Source organism: Balaenoptera ricei, chromosome 16, assembly GCF_028023285.1.
Source record: "Balaenoptera ricei isolate mBalRic1 chromosome 16, mBalRic1.hap2, whole genome shotgun sequence".
NCBI lineage: Eukaryota > Metazoa > Chordata > Mammalia > Artiodactyla > Balaenopteridae > Balaenoptera > Balaenoptera ricei.
In genome coordinates this window covers 28,658,909-28,678,724 of record NC_082654.1, presented here as the reverse complement: position 1 = coordinate 28,678,724, position 19,816 = coordinate 28,658,909, and the positions used below count along the sequence as shown (strand labels likewise).

Genomic DNA, 19,816 nt, shown 5'->3' with positions numbered 1-19,816 from the left:
TATATATATATATCACACATATAATATATATTTCACATATATTACCTTGTTTAATATAACTATTTGAGGAGGGGAGGGTAAATATTATCTACATTTTACAAATGAGGAAACTAAGACTCAGATATCTGAGATAATCCAGCTAGTTAGTGGCAGAACTGAAACTCAAATGTAAATCTCCTGATTTTCACATTGTCACCAAGCCTACGGATGACAAACCCAAGCCCACTTTTGACTCCAGCCTGAGTAGTCCCCATAAGGGAAGCACCCGGCCCACACAAGCCAGAAAAGACCCCTTCTGCTCTTGTAGTTTTGCACCTGTCTACTTAACCCTATGATTTTCTGTTCTGTCCACAAACTTTCCTCCCTAGACCCTTATTTCCTTCCCCTTCTTTCCTGTCCTATCCACACATCTCCCCTTTCTTCCCTAATTCCTCATCCATCCTTGGCCCCTTGCTGCCTTCCCCTATTAGTTCCAAGGGTCAGACTCTTCCAAACATGACTCGTGTGGCAGCATCAATATTTCATCCATTCTCCATACCCCTGAGGGAATTCTGGGCAAGAAAGGATGCTTTCTCTGGCAGGACTGCCTCCAGAGTAGGGCAACTGTGACTGTGACCTGTGTGTGGAAACAAGTCCAGAGGCTATGGCTCTGTCTGCTAACATACCCTCTCTGTTCCTCAGTGACCCCAGACCAAGGTCTCCAAACAGTCACAGATGGGTCTCAGAGAGATGCTCTCCAGCTCCCCCAAGTACCCCCAAGGCTCCTTAAGACTCAATGGAAGTGGTTCCCAAACCTGGGGTGGTGTCAGGCTCAGAGGGGCAAGCCCTGCGACACTGGTGGGGGCACTCACTCACGCTGTGCCATTGAGGAGCCCAAAGGGGAGTTGCTCCTCCTTGTCTGGGGAGTAGACGTCGTAGCAGCTCAGAATGTCCTCGCGGAAGTCCTCGTGCACCACTCAGGAGTCATTGCGGACCCTCAGCTGCTGCAGCCTTGGAGCCCCCAGCAGCAGGTTCTCATAGTAGATGAAGGAGTGGGAGCCGCGGCCCAGGCTCTGGTTGTTGTACCATTTGGTCCAATACAAACTGTCCAGTAGTGGGCCCTGGGCAAACTAGACCACGAACTGGGTTGAACCTGACCCAGCCTCATCCTGACCCTTACCCTTAGAATGACCTTTTCCCACATTCCCTGACCCCTCCAGCTTGTCTCCAGTATGCTTCTGTTGGACTCTTGACCCATGAACCTTGGCCATGAACCTTGAACCTTGGCCAGATCTGACCCATGAACCTTGGCCAGATCTTAGCCTGGTGTGGCCTTATTCTTTATTTAAAATACATTTTGAAGTTCTGCCTTACCTCTGATTCTCAATACTAGTTTAAGTATTGACTTAAATCTCTGATTATCATCCTGATTTCTAACCTATCACTACCTGAACTCTGTCTAGTCTGACGCTTTAATTCATGCCTTTAATTCATCCTTTGACTCAGCCTGATTCTGGAATGACCTGGTCTCTAGATATGGCCTTATCCACTGTCTGACATCCCTGAACCCTGGCCTGTGGCCTCAGGCTTTAGGCCATTGAGAAGAAGAGGGGAGGGATAGAAGAGATCTCATACTCACATCCCAGAAGTCCGCCATGCTGCTGATGGCCTGCAAGGAGACTCCAGTGTCTGATGGGGTATGTAAGAAGAGCTCAGACATCACTTTGGTGTAGTAATAGGCGCTGGAGTTTGTCATTCCATAGGTCACTATAAACCAACCCAAAAGGCTGTGTCTTGAACACTGTTCCCTTCTCCATTATCCAGAGGGTACAGGAAAGCCTCTGCCCTGAGGCCAAAGATGCCACCCGGATGGGACCTATCCCCTAGAGTTGGCTAAGGAGGCGACGGTTGCATTGGGGAAACCAGGGAATACCTTAGGGAAGAGTTGTGGTTATAAGCTCTCTTTCTCTCCTCCCAACTCACCTCAGAAAGACTGAACTCCACTCAGTAATTATCTCTTGACATTGTCATTCTGAATATTCACTTTTCTCTTCCTGAACCAGCTTAACTTCCTAGTTCTTACTCCCCAGAGCCAAGAAATTTCTACCTTCTGCATCAGGTAGTGCTTCCTTTTATTTGTCCTCTATTAATGCCCTTGGGAAAATGCCTCCAAATTCTAGAGTATGCCAAGGCCCTGGTCAAATATCGTACAATGGAGATGTGGGATCCTGGACCTTGGAGTCAGCAACTCTGCAGTCACGGGAGTAGGAGGTAGGCATGGCACCTCTGGCCCTGGTGCATCCTGATAGGCACAGTTGTCTCCTGAGAGAGGGACTCAGAGCATCCCCAGATCAAAATAAAACCTGGCCTTTGCCCTGAAGAACTAGATCTCCCTTGACCACCCTAATATACACATCCAGTCTGAAGTAGGGCTGTCAAGGGATGCTATAAGTTTTCTGGTTAAAAGGCACAATTTGAAGAGTATAAGCCATTTACTTCATAGATTGCCCCTCAATTTAGATTTGTTTGATATTTCCTTGTGTTTAAATTCACATTATACATTTTTGGCAAGGAATATCAAAGAAGTAGACTGTGTCCTTTTCAGTGCATGATATCAGGAGGCACAAATTGTCTAACTGTATTATTACTGGTGATATTAACTTTGATCCCTTGTTAAGGCGGTATCATCCAGCTTTCTTCAATATACAATTATTATTTTTCTCTTTGTAATGAATACATATTTTGTGGGGAAATACTTGGAAACTATGTAAATATCCTGTTATTCATCAATCTTTCACTTACTAGTTTTAGCATCCTTTGACGACTTTTGCCTAATTATTACTATTAAGGTTGTCAAGCTGTGATTTTCTCATTCCATCATTCCTTCTGCATTTATTAGTTGGCATTCTCTTCAGGAAGAGCTTTTCCTTCTTCCTCATTAATTTATTCATGTATGTATATCAGTATGAACTCATGGATTCTTGTCTTTTCTTTAAAATTTCTATAATTCTATAAAAATTTTTATAATTTGTTAATATTTTGAATTGTTACTCAGTTTTTTTAGCCAGGTCATGAAAAACAAAGAAATTGTCCTAAAATACTAAAGAACCATGAAAACTAAATGCAATATGTGCATCTAGTTTGGATTATATCCTGGACCATAATTTTTTTCTTTTGCTGTAAAGGCTATTAGTGGAATAATTGGTGAAACTGTAATAAGGTCTGTTCATTAGATGATAGTACTGGATCATCGATAATTTCCTGACTTTGATCATTTCCTTGTTTTTACAAAATACACATTAAAGTATTTAGGAATAACAGGACATTATGTCTGCAGTTTACCCTCAAACAGTTGTGTGTGTGTATGTGTGCAGAGAAAGAGGCGGGCAGAGAGAGAGAATGATAAAGGAAAAGCAAGCATGGTAAAATATTCGTACTTGGGAAATCTAGGTGAAATATATGTAAGAACTCTTTGTATTACTCTTGTAACTTTTCAGTTCACTAATTAAACTTTAAATCAAAAAATTAAATGAAAAAATTTAAAGTGGGATTTGTCAGCTTCTTGTGAGCAATTCCCTTTAAGAATTTTATTTTCAAATCTTGGAACATATTTTATTCCCTTTCTGGAAAGGGAATGCTTTGGTGTGGACTGAATTTCATCCACAGTCTTGGGGGAAAGAGAGGCCGGTGAGTGGTCCCAGATTAGGCACAAGCAACAGCATACGTTTCCAGGAGGAAATCAGCAAAAAGAAAGCATTATTATTTCACATTTCCGCATTCCACCCTATTAATTCCAAGAAATGACTTGACTTCTCTCTAAATCAAATCTGTGATTCCCATCCTTAGTATCTGTAGGACTCAGACTCAACTCTTCTGGATCTGGAAAATGGGTTGGAAATCAAACTTCTGTCTGCTGAGGGTCCGCAGCAGTTAGAACTGATGGTCAGTGAGCTGAACTTTTCCTAAAGACATTGCTGATTAAATTGTTATACCTCTAGATGGCCACTAGGTGGTAGTCACGGCTATATCTTTTTCTCCTCTCCAATTCTCCAATTATAAGTTACCACTCAAAATCAGTATTGCTCTGAAAAGATTGTCAACCCTTTACGGAGGCATAAAATCACTGATTATTATCCAAGACAGTAAAGACTATGTATTCTGAGAAAAATGATTTCACCTAGTCAATGCCCACTGATACTCAGAACACCTAATATATGCCCTATGTTAAGTGCTTGACATGCTTATTTCATTTAATCCTACAACAACCCTATGTATTAGGTGCTATTATTTCCCAGTCTCAGAGGGCTGAAGTCACTTTCTCAAGGTAAACAACTAAGGGAGCCAGGATTCAAATGCAAATCTGTTTGCCTCCATAGTAAACTAATTCTGTTCTGTTTTAAGGACAGCACTATATCCAAAATGTAGAAGTTACAGGAGGGAAAACTTAAGTTTCATAAAAGGCAGAGATTCCTAACCATTAGTGCTTCCTATTAAGAAAAGGACCACACTTCACAAACATCATTTTGCCCCTGAGAGTGTCAGCAAAGGACCATCTGCTGAGGATCACGTGGAAGGGGTTCCTGCAATGGGCAGTGGCTGGCCTTCCTGGATCCTTCCTTTAAGATCCAGTGAAGGAGTGGAATTGCTCTGTGTGTTTCAAAAGGTAACACGAGGCCAGGGAAAGGGAAGGAACAGGGAGGAATCAGAATTTGTGTCAGTATATCAAATGTCAGTATGTCAGTACTTTAACACCTTTTAGGTGTAGTGAGGGCCTCATTCCAGGAAATTTTCAGACACTGCACAATGACTGCATGAGAATGCTATGAAAGGGATTCAGAGACCAGGTGGCCATCCACTACAGAGAATCTGATTTTTTTTCTCTTAGACAGAAACTAAATTCTCCTGTACACTATATCATGCCTTTTAACCTTGGCTTCAGATCAAATTCACAGTTGCTGAATAATAACGATAATCACCACTACTGACACTTATTATTCACCAGGCTTTGAATACATTGACTCCGATAATCCTGGAAAAAACCCTCATAAAGTAGGAACTATCTGTATTTTATGCAGATAACTGAAATCCAAAATGTTATTAAATAACTTGTCCAAAGATCAGATAGCAAGCAGGTAGGTTTGAATTCAAACTCAGGTCTGATTCTCTCCAAAGACCCTGAATTTAGCCACTGCTCTACATTATACTAACATATCACTCTACTACTCAAAATCCTTCTGATTAGGGACCTGACTCTCCTTCCAAAGGTCAATCCAAATGGTTAGGATTGTGCACGTTTATAAGGTGTCCTTATAAGAAAACTATTTGAAGAGTTCAATATCTGAGTCAGGAGGCAAATTATGAAAGCAGTTGGTAAACTCAAAAGATCAGCATCTTAAAAGAAGCTTCAGGGACTTCCCTGGTGGTGCTGTGGTTAGGAATCCGTCTGCCAATGCAGGGGACACAGGTTCGATCCCTGGTCCAGGAAGATCCCACATGACGCAGAGCAAAGATCCCACATGCCACGGAGCAACTAAGCCCGTGCGCCACAACTACTGAGCCCGCATGCCACAACTACTGAAGCCTGTGCACCTAGAGCCCGTGCTCCGCAACAAGAGAAGCCACTGCAATGAGAAGCCCGCACATCGCTCACCTCAACTAGAGAAAGCCCGCGCACAGCAAAGACCCAACGCAGCCAAAAATATAATAATAAATTAATTAAAAAACAAAAAGAAGCTTCAAATTTCTTCATTCTGGTATAAATGAATAAATGTATATAAATCTGTATGAAGAATCATACTCTGACATAGATGAGTCTCAAAGAAGGAAAAAAATCACAGGCATAAAAATGTTACCTGGGTTATTTACAATATCAAAAAATTACAAGCAACCTAAATGGCCTACAGAGAGGCAATAAATTATAAATAATTATAAATAAATTATATCACTGAGCCACTTAATGGAGTATGATACAGCCATTGAAATGGTAATAAAAGCAGAATGCAAAATTGTTTCACTGCTATCATTACATTTAAATATTTTAAAAATATTAAATATATAAAACCTTAAAGGAAAATTGGACTTTTTAATGAACAGTATAATAGGCAGATTTTATTTCTCTTCATTCCCATGGAGTTCAATTAATGCTATAATAATAGAACATAAAAATAATAAAATCATTTTAAAAATCTTTCCACCTATTTGTTTTCAAGTCACAGGATGAAATTTCCAGGTGCTGGATGCTATACTGGGCTTTGTGACTACTTCCTAAGACCCTCTCTTGGTTCATACCATGATTTTATTTGAGGTATCACACCTCTACTAATCATCTCACATATGTTGCCGGGTGCTGAATCCACAGCTGGCTCTAGGACTTGGACAGGGAGCTCAGGGCTAAGCTAATCCACAAATACCCCACCCTTGGTACCATTATCAGTTCAGCGATGGGCATGTAATCCATTTGAGATCAAGGGCTCATGAAGAGAGATTTCTGGAACATTTTGGGACCTACTGTCTCTTACTAGATACGAATAAGAAAGCCCCAGATGATCCAGACTTAGCATGAAACTGATTGTGCAGCTGACAGAACTGAATAACAGAAATAGGTGTCTTTGATGATGTCCTTAAGCCACTGGATTGATCAGCCCTGAACCCTGCCCTCCTCTGGACTTTCATTACCTAGACAAAAAATTCCATTCAGGTTTAAGCCTGTTTTCACTGGATTTTATTTTATTGTGACATATTCCTTACTTATAGGAAAACCATGACATTTTCAAAAAGATTGCATTATTTCTGAGGAAAATGGAGCTAGAAAAGCTTCTGCTACTGTCTGAACGTCTCTAGAGGGCTGTGGATGACTTTAGCACATCTGTGACAAAGTCTACATTAATTAAAATACATTATTACCCTATATTGAAGAGGGCTTGCTGACTAGGTCAACTGATGATGATATTCTAGGAACATGCCTACCATTTATTTCTCAAAGCTTTCTGAACTATATTTTTGGGTAAAGTCACGTTTCTAGAATATCATGAAATTTATACACACAAACATTCATATGTGTGTTTATAAATATCTATAATGTACATATATGCACACATATATGTATGTATAGAGATACATAAATATATATATGTATGTAAATATATATCCTTACTCCTAAAAATTGCCTTTATAGAGTAAGGGTATTATACAGATTTTAAGGGAGGCAGATATAAAAAACAGTCAAAAGAAAAGTAGCTCCAATCTTTAACATTGCTTTTATCCATTATGATATTCCCTGTTTCTTACATAAAACCCAACAAAGCCAATTCTTCCCAGAGTTAGCATCTTCTTATTAACTGGTGTGCTCTTTCTTACTCACAATGAGAACTACTCAATCTATTTGCGTTTTCTTCTTTGCTTTGGTTTCCAGGAACCTCAGGCTTTGTTCTCACTTGCAGTGCATTTGTTTATCTTAAGTTATCTTCCTCCCCTATCTCTTCCCACGTCTTTTGTTAAGTCTTTTTATTACAATTCTAAAGGGTTATATTTTATTGTATCTGTGTTTTAAAAACATATATATATATATTTATTTGGCTGCGCCGGGTCTTAGCTGCGGCATGCGGGATCTTTTTTTTTTTTCAGTCATGGCATGCGGGATCTAGTTCCCTGACCAGGCCCTGAATTGGGAGCGCAGAGTCTTAACCACTGGGTCCCTGTATCTGTGCTTTTTAATGTAAGTGGCTCAGATTCCTTTTGGACATAGGTGGGGCATAAGTATATTGTAATTAAATAAGTGTGAGTGTAATAATTATTACTAATCATCATCATCGTGAGCTTGAATAATAACTTGATTTTATCCATTCCAATGTTTATAGTAGAGACCAAATATTCTTGTCCTCTTTTTTGAATTGCTGGAAGACCTTCCCAGCTCAGAGCAACAAGAAGTCAGCAGTTGCTTTGTGCCTGTCCTTTCCCAGGTGATTGCCATACAGGTTATCATCAAGTTACTGAGCTCCTTCCCTGTCCCTAATTACTATTTAAGGGAACATAGCCATCCTTTTCTAACAGCACTCTTTCTGAGCAGAAACGAGATGCCTTCTCTCAACTAATTGACAAAGAACCTTGAAGAGCTGGGGTGCTTCTGCCAGCAAGTGTATAATTCCTTTGTGTGTCTACACTACTCCTCTGTTGGAAACTCTGTGCCTTCAAGTGTTTGACACGCAAAAGCCAACTGCTCTTTCCTAAGCTGGCTAGCTCTGAGGAAAAGCATTGAGGATGCTTCTCTAGAAAAATGGAGGTCTCTTTCACCCCAATCCCAGCCCTGGCAGTCATTATGTGGATAGAACTTCCACTGTGATATCAGTCCTCCAACTGTTGAAGAGTTGGAAGTTCCTTGGGCTTTACCAATTCTATATATTTAACCAACAGGTCCTCTAATGGCCTTTTCCTGAGCCTCTCTTATCACCTGGCTTGCTGAGAAGCTCTCTGAAATATCTTTACCTATTTATTAGGACACTGGATCCCATTTGGCTTTGGTCATGTAAATAATTTGGAGGGAAATAAGGTGTATGATTATCCCTACAGGGTGAGTCTACTATCTTGTGAAATAAAATACAATGCCCTGAAACTCACCCTTCTTAATGCCTCCCCAACAGCTTCTGATGATAGTTTCACCATAGCTTAGCTAAACACTTTAATACTCACTCCTGATGGAAAAGAACCAGATCTCATCAGCTTCCATTATGATTTATGTCAGGGAGGTTATGAGTTCCTTGATTTCTCCAGGTTCCATTAGCTGTTGCTGCTCCCATGCCAAACTATGGACACGATTTATTCTCCCCCTACCTGGCACAGACTGCTAGTTATTCCCCAGTAGCTTTCCTCTCCTTCTTGCATAATAATATAATTTTATCTAGGGGCACATGGCTGCCCAACTGAACACCACATTATCCAGCTTCCCTTGCAGCTAGGTATAGTGACCATTTGAATAAATTTTGGACAATGGAATACAAGTGGAGTGATATGTTCCCATGTACATCTCTGACTTATGTCCTTAAAAGGAAGGAAAATGCTTTCCCTTTCTATTTTCCTACTTCCTGTTGGCTAGAGCATGGACTTAAGAGCAGGAGCTGGAACATGAGACAGATGCCATATGTTGAGGATGGCAAAGCAATAAGGTAGAATGAGCCTAGGCCCCACATGACTGTGGAGCCCCACATTAGTCCAGGGCTCCTTATACCTCAGATTGTTACATGGCAGAGAAACAAGCTTCTATCTTATTTAAGCCACTGTTATTGCAGCTAAACCAACATCCCAACTGAAGTAATTCATATGAATACATCCATATCAGAAGGGTACTTTGCAAAAGGAACTTTTCTAAGAAAATTAGGATAAGCATAGAGGGAAGAAGAGTTGAAGTCAACAAGCTGTTAGCACAAAATTCCTATCCTAAGAAAAGCCAAGTCTAATCTCAGGCCTCTTGGTTAAAATCATTTACTGGATACACAGAACATTTTTCCTTTTCTTAGTACGATGTCGCCTATTAAGAAATTCTTTTGTTGTCAGGACTTCCCTGGTGGTCCAGTGGGTAAGACTCCACACTCCCGATGCAGGGGGGCCGGGTTTGATCCCTGATCAGAGAATTAGATCCCGCATGCATGCCGCAACTAAGATCCTGCATGCCGCAGTGAAGATCCCGCAACTAAGACCCAGTGCAGCCAAAATAAATAAATAAATAATAAATAAATAAATAAATAAGTAAATAAATAAACAAATAAATACAAAATGAAAAAGTTTTTTTAAAAAAGAAATTTTTTGTTGTTCTTCTTCTTGGGCAATTCCTCCCTTCACGCTCTTCTTTGCTTGCCATTCCACCCACACATTCTGATTAATGCTATTGGATCATCCAAAGTTGGATTCCAAATACCTTATGGTTCTTAAGATGGAGAGTAGGCAGAAGAAAGTTGAGACCTGGAAATGAGGGAAGGGTTAAGTCCTCAGAGTGTTCACTGAAGGATTTCACATCACTGTATCTAAGAGAATACAGCTGAGAGAACTATATCACTCACAGCTGCCTTGGTAACTAAGCATTATCAAGCCTTTTAGGACTTACGTTGAGAGGAATAAAGTTCTAGAGAACCTATGACTACACATGGCCCATTTTTTCGTAGGATATCAGATTCCCGGCCACAGGGTTATGAGTTGCTTTTGAAGGAATTCAATCAGGCTGAAGGTGATCATTCTGAGAAGTGGAAAACGAATCCAAGAACTGACTAGTGATCTCCCTAAAATTTCTGACAGCTCTGAGATCTTATGACAGGGGTAAGAAAGACCTATAAAAATGTGTCCATGCTGAATCAATTTTGTAACAGATCATCTCAGGGGATGAAATACTGAAATAAGATACTACATGACTGGAGATTGGACTAGGGAACAGGCCACAAGAATACACTTGTGATTAGCTGCTGGAATTTCTCTGTTCTTTTCAATTTCTTAGTGCAGATGCAAGAGCGAGCAAAAGCAATTGATTCTTATAGATTTAATATAACCTTAGCTGATGGATTGTAAACTGTTACATGGTTTCAGAACCACTTGACACGTTTATTAAGACAGCAGTTAAACCAGGAGGTCAAAGGCCCGGAGGAAGATGGATGGTCTTCTTCAGGGCCATCCTGGAAAGAAAAATACTGCCCCCCAAATAGCATAGTTCTTGTCCAAAAACCTCAAGATATAGAATGAACTTCAGCAATATCAGGAGAGATATATAAGACATATATAGCTTTGGTCTCTAAGAAGAAGGGCACACTGTTTCAAGAGAAGATACCAACTGGGGTATAACATAAGAGACCTGTCTTAGTATGGGTTTTTTTTACTGGCTGATGAGTCAGAAGTGGTTCTACACATATTCTCCTAGAAGGTTACAGAGGAAGACTGTGCTTGCTCTTATCTGTGTTTCCTTGAAAGATTTTGCCTGAGTTCTCCCAGAGACTGATCATCTTGGAAAACGCCAAGGCCATGGAGAGTACTATAGACCTGAGGTTTAAAGACTTTGCTGCCTAGGACTTCCCTGGTGGCGCAGTGGTTAAGAATCTGCCTGCCAATGCAGGGGACACAGCTTCGATCCCTGGTCCGGGAAGATCCCACATGCCGCGGAGCAACTAAGCCCGTGCGCCACAACTACTGAGCCTACGCCTTAGAGCCCGTGAGCCACAACTACTGACCCCATGTGCCACAACCACTGAAGCCCACGAGCCTAGAGCCCATGCTCTGCAACAAGAGAAGCCACTGCAATGAGGAGCACGTGCACTGCAACAAAGAGTAGCCCCCGCTCGCCACAACTAGAGAAAGCCCACGTGCAGCAACGAAGACCCCACCCAGCCAAAAATAAATAAATTTTTTAAAAAAATAAAGACTTTGCTGCCTATATCTAACTACACCAAAGAGATACTTAATACTAAAACTGAGGAAGCATTAAGAGAAGAACCCTTGATGTTAAAGGGTGCCATGGCTAGAGTCCTTGAAAATGTGGACCCAGGAAACTCGGGAAACCAGGCAAGACATACCTAAACCACATATATAGGGGTTACCCCAATTATGATGCCACCATTTCACACATTGTCCTTATAAAAGATTACAGAAAGGTGACTAAGGTAGTAGAATTGGTAATGAGTGATTTCACTGCAGAGAAGCCATGGATTTCACCTGTAATTTTGCAATCCAAGCTGCATGGATCAATGATTCCGTGAAGATTGTAGGATAATCAATACCATGACCAAACCATATGTTCATCCAATGCCAAGAATGGATTCTCTCTGGAGTTACAGGGTCTGTTAAGGGTAGCCCATCATTGATTGGCTCATGTGATATTGCAAAATAAAAGCAGTCCAGGAAAAATGTATGAAGACAGCTTCAGACACGCAGATAAATGCATCATCTCCTTTACTACAGGGCATGCGCACTCAGTACACAAAAGGAGGCTCTCAAATTGCTCTATAGAAAGGGAAGACATATTTAAGTAATTAATATATGGATTGATTTTTAAATCATTTAAATAGAGACCATGTCATTATCGCTTTGAAGGGCGTGAACTCCTTGAAACACATTATCAAACTTTTCCTATGTAAGTTGGTACAACTGAGGCAGGAGATAGATGGGCTCCAGGCTAGACATTTACAACTGGCCTCCTGTTCACACTTCCTGGGGTAAGAAGAAGATGGGCTCCAGGCCAGACATTCATTACTAGCTCCCTGTTTACATTTCCTGAAGCAAGAGACAAATGGGCTCCAGGACTACATACTTATGACTGGACTCCTGTCTATATTTCGAGATCTGCACCTCATAAAAACCAGCAACAGAAATAGGGTAAATAACCAGACATTGGACATTTTTATGGCAGGGACAGAGTGGGACTACACCCTGTTAAAAGATCCAATAGGTCATATATTTCCCATCCTTGGGGCAAGGGAAACATTGCACATGTGCAGAAAGGCTCCTTGGGGATCAAAAAGGAGGGGGCACCACCCCATAATATGTGATGCTAAGGCCGTCCCATCGGCCTCTGGCTGGAATCCATCTTGGAAGAAAGTTGCGCACGCATGCTGGGGAGGCTCCTAAGGCAGGTCAGGTGTGGAAAAAGCAACCAGATAATTGGCCAAAGGTAAACAAAGACCCAGAAGAACTGACCTATATAAATGACTTAACCGCCTCTTTACTGCGCTCCTCCTCATTAGGGAGGATGTCCCACCCTTTCTCTCCAGGTGTGCATCTCTGCCTTGCTTCTATCTTAACTAAACAAACTGTTTCTCTGTGTGCTCTCCCACTTGTTGTTGTGCTATGTCTCTAATAATAAACTTTGTACCTGTTTTTACAGTTTTGCCTCTGTGAGAAATGCATTTTTCACTGGGGGCAAGAGCCAGGGGGTGTGGTGGCTAGGTTTCCTAGTTTTCATCCAGGCTACCCAGGTTCAATTCCTGGGCAGGGAATTAAGATCTCGCTTCACACCTCCACTCATTGCTGCCTCGCCAAGATCACAACCACTATGGAAAACAGTATGGAGGTTCCTCAAAAAACTAAAAATAGAATTGTCATATGATACAGCAGTCCCACTCCTGGGCATATATCCAGACAAAACTCTAATCCAAAAAGATACACGCACCCCTATGTTCATAGCAGCATTATTCACAATAGCCAAGACATGGAAGCAACCTCAACATTCACCAACAGATGAATGGATAAAGATGTGGTATATATATACAATAGAATATTACTCAGCTATAAAAAAGAATGAAATAATGCCATTTGCAGCAATATGGACGGACCTAGAGATTATCGTTAAGTGAAGTAAGTCAGAAAGAGAAAGACAAATACCATATGATATCACTTATATGTGGAATCTAAAATATGACACAAATGAACCTATCTAGGAAACAGAAACAGACTCACAGACATAGAGAACAGACTGGTGGTTGCCAAGGGGGAGGAGGTTTGGGAAGGATGGAGTGGGAGATTGGGGTTAGCAGATGTAAGCTATTATATATGGAATGGATAAACAACAAGGTCCTACTGTATAGCACAGACAACTATATTCAGTATCCTATGATAAACCATAATGAAAAAGAATTTTAAAAAAGAATGTATATATATATATATATGCATAACTGAAATACTTTGCTGTATAGCAGAAATTAACACAACATTGTAAATCAACTTCAGTTAAAAAGACAAAACAAAACACACCTTCCCTGGGGCTCAAGAACCAAAAGTGAACAATGTTTCCCTGGAGTTCCCATCAGAGAGAGCCTTTCAAAGAAATCTCAAGAAGCTGTGTCAGGGACAGGAAGACAGGGAAAAGGCAACGGACAGTGGACCAGAGAAAAAAGTCAAAAGGAAAGAAGAGTCAAATACTGTGGGCAGAGGTAGGTGAGAAGAAAGCAAAGTGGACCAGAGCTGGGCAAAGAGACGAGAGAGAAAAAAAGAGATGCTGGGAGAGTCAGTCCAGGATACAGAAGTACCCAGCAAGAAGCACTGTCCCTGATTCCTGCCTTCACTGCAAGCTGGCAGTTCCTGGAAGATATTTTGAAGTGTGTTAGTTTCTACGAAGTACATCAAGAGATCCTCCTACACTGAGATTATTGCCATCAGCCATCAACACCTTGGGAAAGCCTCCTACATTTCCCACCTTCGGTGGACATCTCATCTCTGTTTACACAGACCGCCTTCTAGTGTAAACCAACCAAAGCCTCTTATCTAAAATTTATGTATATTTACATGTGCCTAGAAAATGGCTGAAATGATATACATCAAGCTATTAATAGTGGTTAATAACAGTGGCCCTATTGGACTTTTTAAAACAAGGACTACGCATTAGTTAAAATTACATTTTCCTCTCATACTTGCCCTTCCAGACTCAGCAAAGCTCTTGCATTTCCATAGTCTGAGGTCTTAGCTGGCTCTTGCTGCCTCCTTCGACTCCTGCCTCCTCCAGGCTGAAAGCCAGAGTTGTTAAAACAAACAAGCAAGCAAACGGCAATGACTTTAGGCTTCCCTGGCATTGACCCTGGGCCTCCTCGGATGTGAATGGTTGCCTGCCTCTGGGACCTGCAACAGTTCCCAGGTCTCTCTGACCATTTTGCCCCTCACATCTTGCCATGGTCCAGAGCACTCCTTCACCATTACATTCATCACACCACAGGTCACTGTTGGTTTACATGTCCACCTCCTTTGCTCCTTGAAGGCAGAGGATGAGTCTCTCTATTTCAAACCCTTTAACAGTTGGCCTAGGGCCTGACACATAGTAGGACTTCATAAATGTTTGAACGTATGAATGTATGAATACCCAAGCTCTCATTGTCTCACCTGTCCTTTTCCTTCATGCTGTGAAATAATCTGCTCACCTTTGAGAACCACTGCCCTATGCCTCATTTCTGTGACTAGCACCTCCACCCAGACCTGAGAATCTGCCTGAACTTAAAACCCTAGACTTCCTGCTGCCACCACTCCATAGTGTAAAGAGATCATTATCAATATTATTATAATCCCTTACCTGTGTACCACATTGCATAGTTTTCAAAGAGCTTTTCCATGCAATATCTTGCTATAGCCGGTCAGCCATGGCCTGATTGTTCCACCTTACCCATGAGCGGTTTCCTATGAATCATGAAGTTCAGAGTTTATATGAATAGCTCAGGATCATTCAGCTGGCGAGAGGCAGAGTCAGCACTCAGACTTGTGCCTTATGAGTACGTGCTACGTGTCCTTTCTCTGGCCACTTACACTGGTGGTGGCCCAGATTTCATCAGCTAGTGCTGCCTGCACTTCTGTGCTTGACTGAAGCATGGTGCGAAAGAACCCAGAGGGTTAGTGGCAAAGGAAGAGAGTTGTAGAAATGGAATAAATAAATAAATTTGAATTTAAAAAATCTGAGTTTAGTGATGTCTCACTTCCTCTATTCATGCTATTGCTACTCTTGTTGCTTTATGGTTTTTGTTTTGCTTCTTGAGGGTTCTTCTTAAAAACCCTTTCCCTGATCCTAAGATCTAGCACTTAAATGTACTACTGTACTTCTAGTGACCAATGACAGTCCCACATGGGGGAAACTAAATGACAAGTTGTCACTCAGCATTGGACAACAGGATATGTCCAGGCCCACCGGTCTTGTAATAGTGATCCATGCCCTGGAAATTCTGGGACACCAGGGAATTCTGCTATAGCAAATATAGGTCAAAGCCTGCTGGTAGGGCCTAAATCCCTATCGTTTAAGTTGAACTGACTCAGATCACCTCACCCTAGTACTAGAAGGACTTCGTAATTCTCTGGGTCTGGATAGGCCAAGGGTAACTGAGTGTGCTGAGGCATGAAATCATCATCCCATGGCCATTCTTAATCCTTGGCAACCCCTTCTAGAGGGCTAATCTTTCTGATCCTTGCTAAGCATTATCCTGGTGTTTTCAAACAGACCTTGGGCTTCCGGTGGGTTAAACTTTACATTTCAATATTTTCCAAATTTATGGAAATGATGTGGAATGACAACTGATATTTATTGAAAGCCCACTATATGCCAGGCACTGTAATAAGTACCTTATTTGTTTTCCATCAGTCTCACAAAGGCAGACATTATCCTCATTTGAAATACAAGGATAACACAACATTGCAAATTAACTATACCCCAATAAAAATTTTTTTAAAAAGGGGGACTTCCCTGGCGGTCCAGTGGTTAAGACTCCATGCTTCCACTGCAGGGGTCACGGGTTCGATCCCTGGTCAGGGAACTAAGATCCCACAAGCCGTGCAAAAAACAAAGAAAAGAAAAGAAATACAAGGAAATCAAGGCCTCCAGAGATTTAAGTATCTTGACCTACATCTTGTCAAAGGCACGTGTCTAGTAACTGGTTGTACCATCATTTGAAGCAAGTCACCTTATTCCAGGTCCCATGCTCTCTCCGTCACCACTGTGCCTTCACTAATGTTATGATATTATGTGACCAATTATCTTCTGCCATCATTACAGCCACATGGGGGTTAGGGGCTCACCCACAGACATTTCCTGAACATCCAACATCTTTCTGTTCCTTTCTTTGTTAATTCTAGGTATGCTCAGCCAAGAAAGACATATTCTATGATGGTTTCTCAAAAAATTAAAAATAGGACTACCATATGATCCAGTAATTCTACTCCTAGGTATTTATTCAAAGGAAATGAAATCACTATCTCAAAAAGATATCTGCTGAGAGGGCCATCTGCAGCGGGCGCTGGAGGCTGCGTTCGGCAGGCACTGCGAAGACGTGCGCAGGAGTGAGGCCCCCGACCGCTGCAGCCCCTCGCCGCTGCGGTCACCTCGCTTCTCCGCGTCTCGGTCGGGACCCGGTCAGCCCGGGCGCCGCGCTGCCGCCCGGACCGGCCCTCCAGCAGCTCCCGGCCCCCGGGAGCCCCGCCCGGCCGCTCGCCCGCAGCACGCCGGCCGCACAGGTCCCCGGAGCCGGGCCGAGGGCGGGCGGCGTCCCCATGGCCTCCGCCGGCTGGCGGGACGGCTCCGGCCAAAAGAAGTACCGGCTCGTGGTGGTCGGCGGGGGTGGCGTGGGCAAGTCGGCGCTCACCAACCAGTTCATCCAGTCTTATTTTGTAACGGATTATGATCCAACCGTCGAGGATTCCTACCCAAAGCAGTGTGTGATGGGTGACCGGGCAGCCCGGCTAGATATTCTGGATAAAGCGGGACAAGAGGAGTTTGGAGCTATGAAAGAACAGTATGTGAGAACTGGCGAGGGTTTCCTGTTGGTCTTTTCAGTCACAGATAGAGGCAGTTTTGAAGAAATCTATAAGTTTCAAAGACAGATTCTCAGAGTAAAGGATCGTGATGAGTTTCCAATGATTTTAGCTGATAATAAAGCAGATCTGGATCATCAGAGACAGGTAATGCAGGAAGAAGGACAGCAGTTAGCACCGTAGCTTAAGGTAACATATATGGAGGCGTCAGCAAAGATTAGGATGAATATAGATAAAGCTTTCCATGAACTTGTCCAGGTTATAAGGAAATTTCAAGAGCAGGAACGTCCTCCTTCACCAGAACCAACGAAAGAAAAAGACAAGAAAGGCTGCCACTGGGTCATTTTCTAAGAATCCCTTGAATTTTAGCTACCAATTTCCAGGAAAAGCCCTCATCTTCTCCCTCTCTCCTTACAGTTTGCATCACGTTGGTACCTTTCTAGCCTTAGATAAATGATCACCGTGGTAACCTTAGACCAAGAAGCTGGCTAATCCTTTCCATGAAGCTAATCCAATGGTCATTCAAGACAGATTTAAAGGAAACACTAAGGCTGCTTCAAGGATTATCTGATTCCTTTAAAATGGATATCTATATACACAGACACATTCTTTTTTTAAGGACTTACTTTTAATAGGGATGAACCAGTTTTGGAACCTAAGCTGTTTGCCAAGCTGAAGTCAGATTGTGAAATAACTTTTAACTTCTGGAATCATATTGCCTACTGTTACTCTAAATAGAAACATAGGGAGTTTTTTTTTAATGTGAATTTTTGCCTATCTCTAAAAATTTTGATGTCAACTTTAGTTAACCTTAAATACACTGAATTGAATCCACAAAAGTGAGACATCTCAGACCTTTACTGATGCTATAGCCTTTGTTTTCCAGTGGCCAAAATACCAAAATGCCTATTGTATTTATAGGTTAAAAACTGCGTGTAAAGCCTTTAATATTATTCCTAAAGATAATATTCTATGTGGCCAAATATTTGGACTCATTCTGGACTTAGTCATTTTAGTGTTCTTGGTTTTTTAATTTAACCCTTTTCACAGCCATGTTGAGAGTAAAAATAAATAATTCCTGTCTGTCTTCCTTTTCAAGTATTTCTGGATAAGGGTTTCAAAAAAACTAAAACTGTTTTTGTTTGTAATATAAAATATGGAATTGATCTTTTCAGGGTCAGAGATGATTAATGTTTTGCTATACACTTTTATACATTATTTTCTTATCAAACCAGTTAACAAGTATTTTTATATGTTTGTAAGCAAATATGCTTTCACAGCATACCTTGTGCATGTGTAAAGATAAGTATTTAATTCTCACTGTGCACTTTTAGCTGACAAAGGAAAAAAAGTCAAAACTACAGAAACTGTGGTAGAGCCTTACATGCTGTTCTGGTCCTGGTTGTACCCACCTTTGGCCAGTCACATAGCTACTCAAGAAACCTTCCCAATAGAGTACAATGGGATGAGAGTCTGAAATCACTTCCTATATCCCCTACTAGATATTGACTGTTATATAAAGTAGTAAGTGGTAAAACTTTTAATTGACAATTAGTATAACTGTGGATAACGTCTGATTTTGTTTTTAATTCTGTGGATTGTGTTTAAACAATTCAAAAGTATGTTCCTGATTTTGAGATACTAAGTGGTATTGCACAGTTGTCACTTTATTGAATGTGTACAACAGTTCCATGAAGTTTTTAAAGCATACCCTTGAATAGCTTCAGGTGCTAGAATTAAAATTGATCTGTTATCACACACACACAAAAAGATATCTGCACCCCTAAGTTTATTGCAGCATTATTTACAATAGCGAAGACATGGAAACCACCTGAGTGTCCACTGATGGATGAGTGGATAAGGAGAAGGTGATGTGTGTGTGTGTGTGTGTGTGTGTGTGTGTGTGTGTGTGTGTGGAGAAAGAGAGAGAGATATTGTATGATCTCACTTATTTGTGGAATCTTAAAAAACAAAGAAAACCAAACAAACACCAAAAAACAAAAAACAAAAACAAAACAAGAACAAAACCCCCCCCTGAACTGATAGATACAGAGAACAGATTGGTGGTTACCAGATGCAGGAGATGGGCAAAATGGGTGAAGGTGGTCAAAACATAAAAATTTCCAGTTATAAGATCAATAAATCCTGGGGTACAGGACTGGTGACTATAGTTAATAATACTGTATTCTATATTTGAAAAGTTGCTAAGAGAGTAGATCTTAAAAGTTCTCATTACAAGAAAAAAACTGTATGTGTGGTGATGATTGTTAAGTAAACTTATTGTGGTAATCCTTTCACAATATGTAAATCTATCGGATCATCATGTTGTACACCTAAAACGAACACAATGTTACATGTCAATTGTACCTCAATTTAAAAAAAGACATATTCTTCCTGATCTCCAAGCTTACTTCAGCCCCTCCTGTTAATGCAAGATTCCACCAATCTACGGACAGAACCTTAAAATTCTCTACAAGAAAGCAGAGTGAACAGAGGCAGGCATTTCCTTACAACCAGTAGCGGATAAAGAACATCCAATTGACGTTAGTTGGTGTGTAGATACAAGTCACCAAAGGCCAAGGGTCTCTGCCCTCCT

General features: G+C 41.3%; 1 protein-coding gene and 1 pseudogene across 1 annotated transcript in view; one reads left to right on the top strand and one right to left on the bottom strand.

Moving 5' to 3' along the window:
• The window catches only part of PKD2L1 (polycystin 2 like 1, transient receptor potential cation channel), a 32,314-nt gene that overhangs the window by 6,998 nt on the left and 5,500 nt on the right, over nt 1-19,816 (bottom strand). The window contains 2 exon segments of the mRNA XM_059900872.1: nt 856-1,109; nt 1,619-1,746. Coding sequence (XP_059756855.1) covers nt 856-1,109; nt 1,619-1,746 — 382 coding nt within the window.
• LOC132350622 (ras-related protein R-Ras2-like) lies at nt 16,960-17,571 on the top strand (annotated as a pseudogene).